Source organism: Danaus plexippus, chromosome 8 (assembly GCF_018135715.1).
Source record: "Danaus plexippus chromosome 8, MEX_DaPlex, whole genome shotgun sequence".
In the NCBI taxonomy this organism is placed as follows: domain Eukaryota; kingdom Metazoa; phylum Arthropoda; class Insecta; order Lepidoptera; family Nymphalidae; genus Danaus; species Danaus plexippus.
In genome coordinates, this window is record NC_083542.1 from 8,555,337 (window position 1) to 8,565,457 (window position 10,121).

At 33.6% G+C, this 10,121-nt stretch overlaps 2 protein-coding genes across 4 annotated transcripts; one reads left to right on the forward strand and one right to left on the reverse strand.

The window, feature by feature from the left end:
• Nucleotides 1-186: 186 nt before the first annotated feature.
• LOC133318856 (sulfide:quinone oxidoreductase, mitochondrial-like) lies at nt 187-4,848 on the forward strand. 2 transcript variants are annotated; one of them, XM_061521231.1, is made up of 8 exons: nt 195-397; nt 473-578; nt 689-913; nt 975-1,175; nt 1,354-1,536; nt 3,120-3,318; nt 3,900-4,072; nt 4,184-4,848. In XM_061521231.1, exons 1-8 carry the CDS (start codon nt 309-311, stop codon nt 4,313-4,315), a joined length of 1,308 nt encoding a protein of 435 aa, XP_061377215.1. In that variant the 5' UTR covers nt 195-308; the 3' UTR covers nt 4,316-4,848. The 2 variants fall into 2 exon arrangements, with proteins under 2 accessions (XP_061377216.1, XP_061377215.1); XM_061521232.1 differs by lacking the exon at nt 4,184-4,848 and having other exon boundaries at nt 187-397; nt 3,889-4,047.
• LOC116771205 (leucine-rich repeat-containing G-protein coupled receptor 5-like) lies at nt 4,332-10,042 on the reverse strand. 2 transcript variants are annotated; one of them, XM_032662997.2, is made up of 8 exons: nt 9,846-10,042; nt 9,345-9,753; nt 7,210-7,668; nt 6,878-7,145; nt 6,415-6,804; nt 5,835-6,013; nt 5,416-5,515; nt 4,332-5,103 (listed from the first exon to the last, which is right to left on the reverse strand). In XM_032662997.2, the coding sequence occupies exons 2-8, from the start codon at nt 9,623-9,625 to the stop codon at nt 4,876-4,878; spliced, it is 1,905 nt and encodes a 634-aa protein (XP_032518888.2). In that variant the 5' UTR covers nt 9,626-9,753; nt 9,846-10,042; the 3' UTR covers nt 4,332-4,875. The 2 variants fall into 2 exon arrangements, with proteins under 2 accessions (XP_032518888.2, XP_032518880.2); XM_032662989.2 differs by having other exon boundaries at nt 9,345-10,042.
• Nucleotides 10,043-10,121: the final 79 nt, after the last annotated feature.

Here is a 10,121-nt window from a genome sequence, read left to right on the forward strand (position 1 = left end):
ATATTCGTACTAAAAATATAAACTTACAGACCTCGAGCAGTGTTGCCACTATTAGTGTCAATGATCAGTCCTCTCTACTCACTTTAACGACCCTCAAATATTTTTTATCTGTACTCTGATATTCTTAAAAATATTTAATCTGAGTTAATATAAATTCTCAATGAATAAGTAACGGCTGTATGCATCAGGTTTGTTGATTGTATAATTCCAGTTGGCCGAACATATCAAAATTAGACTTGGAAATGTAAAAATGATTTCGCTGTAAATTTATTTTGTTGTTTTTATTTTATTCTTATTTTTTTTCTTAAATGGGAGGGATCTGGAAATGTTTAAACATCAGTCGGCGGGAAATTTTAAATTTGTGTTGCGGTTTCGCGTCTGGGAGAAAAGAATTTACGTAAATACAGTTTATTTTTATCAATTTTAAACTGTGGTAGCGAATCGTAAATTAATATTGATTTTTTATTTTAAGATGCAAATTGTTGATAGTTGGCGGCGGTACCGGAGGCTGTAGCGTTGCTTGGCGACTTGCTAAGAAATTTAATGACAAGGATATCATAGTATTGGAACCTAACAAGGCAATCTATATTTTATTATGTATATAAGAACATATTTAAATTTTCATCGACGCAACGCCAACTAACGATAGTGTTGAACCTTTTTATTTTCATACTTTTCGTATGAACAGGTCCACTACTACCAACCACTTTTCACGTTAGTGGGAGCCGGTTTAAAAGAGTTTAAACACAGCCATCGACCGACGAGATCGATTCTACCACGAAACGTTATATGGTTGAAGGACGCGGCGGACGAGTTCGATCCTTGTAACAATGTTGTTTACACGGCCTGTGGCTATAAAGTGAGATACGAGCACATGGTAGTGGCTGTGGGTTTGAAGAACGATTACGAACAAGTATGTCTCGTGAAGTAATGTGAAATATCTCATGAATGGATATAAATACATTTAAGTCCAGGTTATAGGTTTTAAGGATGCTCTCGACAATCCCCTACTCCCGGTGTCGACAACATACTCGCCAGACTACTGTCAGAAGTGCTGGTGTTGTGTAAAAAGTTTTAGAGGAGGACACGCATTATTCACGTTTCCTAAGACGCCTGGGAAATGTTCCGGAGCTGCTCAGAAGATTATGTATCTAGCGAACGATTACTGGAGATTGGTAAGAAAACCATATGCCATATATATGATTTAATGATAATTCAATAGTCTGCTTTAATTAAATTTTATATCACTTTAATTTTCTTAATTATTTGAGGTTATTTATTATATATAATATATAATATATAATATATAATTGGGGTAATAGATTATATAATTGGGGTTATTTTTATTTTAAGAACAAAATAGACTCGTTGACCAACATCACGTACAATACGGCGGGTAATATACTATTCGGTGTATCGAAGTACGCTGGCTCTCTTCAAAAAATCGCAATGAATAAAAATATCACTATCAACTATAACTTGGAACTCATTGAGGTGACTCCTAGAGAGGCCATCTTCATGGATAGTCACGGACAAGTATTTATTAAAATTTTTATAACTTACTAAACTTGAACCCAGCATGTTGTGTTGCCCGAAATCAGTTTTGATCTTGTTCTTGCCGTTGTTACAAGTCTATGACCAGAGACGAAAAACTCAGTATAAAGAATTTAGTAGATACGAAAATATGCTTGTATACTTTCTATATTTTTTTCATAAAATTGCAGGGTCTTTAAAATACAGCCAAATTAATGTCAATATTTTGTTTTCATATACTACAACTTTGTATTCGGATAATTGAAAATCTGGATACTCTAATATATGGAGAATGTAGTTTCCATATGTAGGACATAATGTTACGTCCTTGTTAAATACAACAAATACATATCAAAGAAATTCAATGTCTATTAATTTATTAAAAATTTTACTTGTATATTTCCATTTTCTCTATAACAGTTCCGCCGAAATTTTAATTGCCGCCTTATGAAGCAAAATAGTTCTGATTTGTTGTCAATTGTCAATTTGACAATGTTGTCAACTGTCACACCAAACAATGAATAATTCAGAGTTCATTTATGCTCCTCTTCGATTTTATAAATTAATGATACTTTTAAAACATCTTTGGCTTTCGAATTTTGTAAGACTTCCAAATTAATCCGGTTTCATCAACATTATAAACTAAATCCGAATCAAATTATTTTCATTTAATTTCTTTTTAAAATCATCTTTAAAAGAATAGTTCAGCTGACGTTTATCCGCTTTCCAATTCGCGAATTCCATGTCGAGATTTGTATCTTTACAACCATCCATTACTCGCCACAAATGATTGATCGCAACCTGATGTTTTATTTAACTGTTGATTTAAGTTGATCGTTTATCGTAAAAACAAATAATTAAAGCGTTCATATTACAATTTTCACTACCTAATTTAACTGCCTAATTAAAAATTGAATCGGTAGGAACTGTTCTTTATGTCACTTATTTTGGATCACCAAACTTATCAGCTAAGTCATACCCTGTAACTTCTTGTTTTATAAATCAATAATAGTAGGTAATTTTATCTTTAAGCGATAAAAGCAATCTTTTTCGCTTTGACATTTTAAAATAAGTATATAGTATATGTGACACGCACCCCAGAGATACATTTGAGAGATACATTTGCTTTTACTAACTAGCTAAATCAATAACAAAACACTTGGGATAGCGATGCTGTTGGGAGAGTTCGGTGTAATGCCAGTTCTGAAACGTTCATCCTTACCTAAAATTGACTGGTAGGTATTTAATATAATTGGTTACGATAGGTTGTCCGGATAATCTCGAATCCGTATAAGTAAGGGCTGGATAATCGACTTTCTACAATAACAAAGCTTTATAAAGAGTTAACTATTAAGGTTTAGACATTTACAAATTTTTTGGTCCTTATATTGGCTATGTTAATTTAAGTTCTAGATATGCCTCTTACGTTATTCTTTGATTAAAAGCTAGATTTTATAAATATAATGGTTAAGTCTCGTTATGATCTTCTATTTGGGCAACACTACAAGCAAGATTTGTTTTATGTTTAGATTGGGGGTTTGTTATAAGAAAAGAATTGTGTTTTAAAAAACCCACTGCTGTTTTAGATAATATACTTACCATACAAGTTTCTTCACGTTACTCCGTCCATGTCGCCTCCTGCATGTCTCACCAAGTGCGAGGAGCTGGCTGTCAAAAATTACCTCGATGTGGACAAACACACTCTACAGCACACCCGATATAACAATATATATGGAGTGGGAGACTGTGTCAATACGCCTAACAGCAAGACTGCCGCTGCTATCAGTAAGATCCGTTATGTTTTTTACTTACTGATATTCATGGCTAAGGTTTGACATAGCTCATATTTTTGTGGACGCCACCGTCGCCAATAATAATAATTCATTATAACTCATAGAACTCATCCCACGAGAGAGGTGATCTAAATGCTTTCTAACTTCGAGTTTTGAGACAAACATGTTATCCAAAAGACTTTCAGAATTTATTACGGTGTATAAATACTTAATTTACAAATATACCTTTTAAACCCTACGGATTTTGGAGGTTTTGTTTTATTAAAGCTACGCATCTTTTTCCAAAGCTAGGTCACAAGCTATTGTCTGCGAGGGATCGAATTAAGTAACATAGTCTTGCCCATCCAAAAAACTTCCTCTATGAAATTTAACGTTTACCTTAGATTACATTCATACCATTTTTTCACCAAACCCTTAGATTATGGTAACAATTACGGATATAAATTGCACATATGACAACTCCACAGTGACCTTAATGTTGTCACTCGAAAGAAATGTGATTTCGAAATGACATAATGATCTCCATCGTAGACCTGATCAATTACAATTCATACCTCTACAGAGACTTTTCAGGTAAACAGAGCTACGCCGTAGCATGTAACATTTGGCAGACTATGTATGGCAAAAAACCGAGCGTCAAGTATGATGGTTACTGCGCTTGTCCCGTACTTACATCCTTTAAGACCGGAATATTAGCTGAATTCATATACGACAAAATACCTCACGAAACCTTCCCTTTTGATCAGGTACAATCTGACTTTTGTCTTTCATAAAAATTGTTATTCACCCTAAATATTGTTAAGTAATATAAACGTAAAAACGAAGGATTGTGACTGTACAAATTCTTTCAATTTCAGAGTAAAGAGAGTCGCATAATTTATTTTGTAAATAACAATGTGTTGCCATATATATACTGGAACAAATTAATTAAAGGAAAGTGGAATGGTCCCTCGCGTATCCGCAGAATAATAAATCCATTAAGAAGATAAAAAAAAATACTCAAAATATAAATATATTTTTTTATTAAATAAAAGTTTGAGTAACATTAACTTCAATACGCTCTCGTTTTGTTCATGCAATGAAGAAGAGTAACGAAGGAGCTGCCCTTTATTTTAGTTTTAATTTTAATATTAAATTTTTGTTATTAGACATAATATTATACAGGCAATACCATAAAAACAAAGCAAACAACCGTCTCCTATTTAAATAAGTCTCAACTACATTTACTGATGACTTGTTTTAAACTTCTATTGCTATAAATGGGTATGTGACTAGCGAGGCCATGTGCCATATATATTTATATAGATAACTGTCATAAATTTGACAAATGATGCTTTAAACAGTGGTTAACTTATATAATACACAACGTATCCCGTCCATAGAATATACTAAAATTGTGAAATATGCATGCTTCTGAATACAAAAATGTTCACTCGAGATTATTTTGCACCTTTTTAACAAGCGCATATTTTTAGAGACAAATATATAGTGACATTCTATAACTCCGTTTTTGTATTTTTTTTAATAAAATAATATCAATTAAAGCGATTCATGTTTTATTCAGAGCTGCGAATTCGTTGTGTAGCCCGTTGGTATTTTTAGCGTCACTTGAACTTTGTCTCTTGCGATTGAGAGCGGCCTGTCTTATTCTGTGTCTTCTTCGACTCTTCACCAAGTACACAAACAAAGCAATGGCTATGAGGAGAGCAACTATGACGCACCCTCCCAAAATGAGGGTCAGATTAGTCACTTTACTCGGCTCCGTTGAGGATTCAATCTAAAATAAACAGATTTGAAAAAAAATATTACTGATTTATGATCTGTGCATGCTGAGTTAAATATATTTTGTTGACATTATAAAGAGATTTGTGGACAAACAACAACGTCATTAGAGTTTACATGTCGAATAAAGAAAAAATCCCGCTATTTCTATGCTTCATAGTTCGAAAATCCTTTCTTCAGATATAAAATCTCAAAAGTATCGCAGTACAAGTTTTTTTTTTGTAATTGTCTATTCTGTACCCTTCCTCAAACCAGTATAGGTACTAAAACAAAACTCTTCAACTCCGCTATTACCTATTACACTCACCTCGTAGCCTCCAAGCGCTCTCTGGTCACACAAAGCGCGTCCTGTCCAGTTGTACCAATGTACAAGACGAAGACCCTCGTGCGCTCGTGGAGAACCGCATCTGAAGTACACCGAGTAATAACAATTATATATTGATTTATGACAAAACAGGTAAATTAAGACAGGACTACTCAAGTTTAGAATTCTAAATGTTGAAATAATATTTTCAATTGGTAGAACTAAATAGTATATGCCTTATCAAGACCAACTTTACAAGAAGTATTTTCGTACGTAATTTTCTTAAAGACGAATGATTCAAACATTCAAGTTTTGTCAGACTTAGATAGATAGATAGATAGATAGATAGATAGATAGATAAGATAATTTAAGAAAAAAAATTCCCACTGTCTTACATTTCACATATCCTAACGAATGCTTACCTGAGCTCATCTAATAACCGAGGGCTGTCTCTATACAGCACTGGCAGCAGGTCGTCAACAATCCACTGCATCTCGCAGGAACACCGCCATGGATTGTATTGGAGATCAACTCCCTCCGTCGGCGGAGGAGACATCACCGAACGAGACAGTACGCTAAGGTTGTTGTGACTTATGTCTAACTGAAAGAGCCGAGGTACAATATATTATATGACATACAATGCACATTTTCTTCCGACGAAGGCCGTAAAGGATTGGATTGAATTAAATTATTTATATCCGACACATAAAGACGCATTTCGCCCATCAAAGAAGATGTAACGAATTCGGGGTCGACTTTACACCTTCTGTCAGTAAAGTGTTAAACGAGTTGACTATTTTGGTAAGCTACTTCATTGATAGTATTCAGATAATGTTTATTATAACTTTTTAACTTATTGAAGCAAAACTACTTAAAGTGTATTCAAGGTTGATGAGAATTATAAGGTGTTGAGGATAGGTGTATTGGAACGACAAAACACTCAATCGAGTGTAGGTACTATTAAGTTCTTAGTAGAGTAAATGTTTGGTTACGGAAACTCACCAAACAAACGTTTGTACCGTCGAATGCTCCATCTTGGATGTTACTGAGGGATGGATTATGAGAGAGATAGAGAGAAAAACAACTCTTCTCTGAATTAACATCGTCGTCACCGCGTCTGCCAATAACATTACTGAATGCCTTATCATCTACTACTGTCAGTTTAATCAGATCGTTCATATATAAATACTTTAAGGCTATTATATTCTTAAAATAAATGCTCTCCATTGGGTTGCCATCTAAACGCAACTCTTCCAAATTGGGGAGAATTTCGCTGCTCAGACATTTAGGCACTTCTTGTAACAGATTATAAGATATATCTAAGCTGAATAGCTTTGGAAGTTTTCTTTGTATATCAAAATCTCGTAATTGATTACCGCCTATACTTAGAATCTGAAAATAAATTGCATTGGAGGGATAAATAATCACAAAACTGGTGCAATACTGCAGTTCACTTTAAATTCACCTCAAGGTTATTAAAATCAACAGTCTCCTCATTATACAGAGCTGATAAACGATTATAAGAAAGATCTATGTAGGTGATGCCGGCGGGGAAGTTCAGCCAGTGGTACAAGGTGTTTATCTTCAATATAGCGATCTGAAGTGTCGGCGGAACAGCGAAAGGAAACGTTATGTTGTTCTGCGCAAGGTTCAATTCTCTTAAATTGATGCACGAGGACAACGCATCCTCTTCGACCATCTCAATTATATTATTAGATAAATCCAACAGTTCTCTGAAATGATAATAAATTTAAGACCGTGCGCTTAGAATAATTACATAAAATATTATACACTTACATGCTGTTGTTATCCGGAAAAGATTCTTTAAGTATTGATCGTATTCTGTTGCTATTTAAATTTAACCTTTTAATTCCTTTCAAAGTTACACTCTCCACCCGTCTGAGCAACACTTCCTGAATTCCATTTTTACTGAGGTCCAAGTCTTCCAACACTGTCATAGGTTCGAGTGAAGCTACTGGTATTTTCTTTAGAAGATTACTTTGCAAATTCAACTTCTTTAGGTTGTGTAAAAATTTAAAATCTAGAGGATTTATGTCTCCGATTTTATTATACGACAAATCTAAATCTTCTAAGCTCTCTATCTTCGTAAAGAGGTCGGGAGTGATCTCTGAGAGTTCGTTTTGTGTGAACGATATTCTCTTCAGGTTGGGAACATCGCTGAATGGGTCGGGCCAATATGTTTTGATAGCATTATTTGTGAATCTGAGCGTCTCTACTTGAGAATTAGGTGGTAATCTGAAGCAAACGAAATTATTTAAATATTTTTGCAAATCGCCCTAATTATCATACACTTAGTATGGTGACTTCAATAGTTTTTTAAAATAAACCTTAGAAACTCTTCGTTAAGAATATCGCATACAAATCCGAGACGATTACATCCTACATCTGACATCATGTAATCTGTTTTAAATGTGGCAGTGATTTACCACTTGTAGCGAAGGTTGAATGACAATGTAAACAATTTATATCGTAGTTCACTGTCAAGAATAAATCCAGCATATTAAATACAAAATTAAGTAATATCAGTGACCTGCCCCTTAACATTTTCATTCAAATCAGTTGTTTATATAAAACCAAATTAATTTATATAAAACCAAAGGTGATTCAAATTTAAAGAAATAACATTTAAATAAAGAATTCTGTATCATTTGATGATTAAAATGGAAAAGAAACTGTCATCCAAAAAAACACGGCCCAAATTTCCCGCGATAGCGTAATCAATCAGTGAGCGACAATGTTTGAATTGCGGATCTTCTCAGGAAGTGAATGACTCCTTATCAACTAATGAGAACGAGATGTTGCAGTAATTATATCGTGAAAATCTTTACTAATAAGTAAAATAAAAACTCCTTGGACAGAATTAGCACCTACATGAATTAGATATATTAATGAATCACGTTATTTATCAAAAACTAACATGACATATTCCAATAACTAACAAAGGTAGTTCTTGATAAATAATGATAACAACATGAATAAGTGTCCGAGTGTACAAAATGTAGGTATTTTAGTGGTATTATGTGTCATGTCACTACAAAATCGGGAAAGTAAAATTTTTTTGAATGTCTTTATGTTGATGCGTGTTTTTTAGTCCAAATGCAACGAGAGGGTTGTTACAAGTTTGACGTCTATGTCTGTATGTGTCCGTGGCGTCATAGGTCTCAAGCGATTTTGATACGATTTTTTCATTTGAATGTCGGTTTCTTTGATAGTTCTGAGTTATGTTTCATTAATATCGGTCTAGCAAAAAGAGAGTATCACCTGTATTCCAAAATTCTGTGAGGCATTTTAAGTCAATGATTATTCGATTGAGTGCCTTATTCGTCCGATTACCTCGTCGTTACATAGGTTGTTATAATAGTCCAATGAATATTGGCCGCGGATTTATGTTCTTAGCATTAATTTTGAAACTGAAATGCTTTGTGTCCTTAATATATTAATAGTTTTTACTTTTTTTTCGTATTGGTGAAATATCTGCTATATATTAATAAAATATTAAATATTTATCAAGTCACCTTTTGGAGCAATCTTTGTTTATACACCATAAATTCAAGGTAAAGGGCTTGTGATAAGAATATAAAGATCTCTATGATCCTACATACTTTTAATTGAGATTTAGTGCCGAGATAAAACAATTACAGTGTGAACAAGTTTTATAATCCTGTTTAATTGAAACGAGATAAGAAACTGCTGTCAGTAATTTGGCAATTACTTAATCATTTTAAAATGTAGTCGTTTTTTTTTCATAAATGCGGTTGTTTTCAATGTTAGATAATTATGTAACGATATTTTAAAATTAACTTTAGCAATAGGTCATCTAAAAAGTATATCATACAGAAAAGTTAAGCTAGTGATAGTATGACTGCATTGTTTTCATTACGTATAGTATGTTTATATAGGTAGGTACTCACTTGCCTAGAGTGGATAGACCCATCCCCTCAAAAGTCGCGGATATTTTCAAACCATTAGGATTTTCCGGCCATTGAATTTTATCCAAATCAGCGAGATTTTCTATGCGATCCAATTCAGAACACAATATATTTAGCACCAAATGTGTGCCATCCACTTCTGGTATTTCACTGCACGTACAATATGAACAAACTTTTATTAATCTGGATTCCTCTGTGATCTCCTGCGTCCGCACCGGGTTCCAAATTAAAAAGTAAAACGTCAAAAGTTTGATGGCGCGCATTTTATTTTATTTATTATTTTAAATCACATTTATACATCTACGTTCGCGTTGTTATCGAAGTGGAATGATAAGATCATTTTTATCGAAGCCTTATCGCGACATTGGTGATGCGTGTGTTGTGTACATTACTGAAAGTGACGTAGACTAGATAGAAAAGGATTAAACACGAAAGTCTAGCATCGTCCATCGGAGACACGAAATAACTTGTGGGATAACTTACGCATTATTATTCAGTTTGTAAACCACATGCACAATAGCGAAACGCCTACAACTTTTAAATTATTAAAAGAAAAAAAATATAATTAAGAAATCAAGTAATGTAATCGTATTTTTTGTTTCACATTAAATATATATTAACAGAGACGTATTGTAGACGCGGAGGTCGAACAATATAATGTCTATTAGGCGGGCAACTTGTAACGCGAGCTACAATGACCACAACATCGTTGAATTAGAGATTCTGCTTTGATATCAAGACGTTACATGAAACCACAGC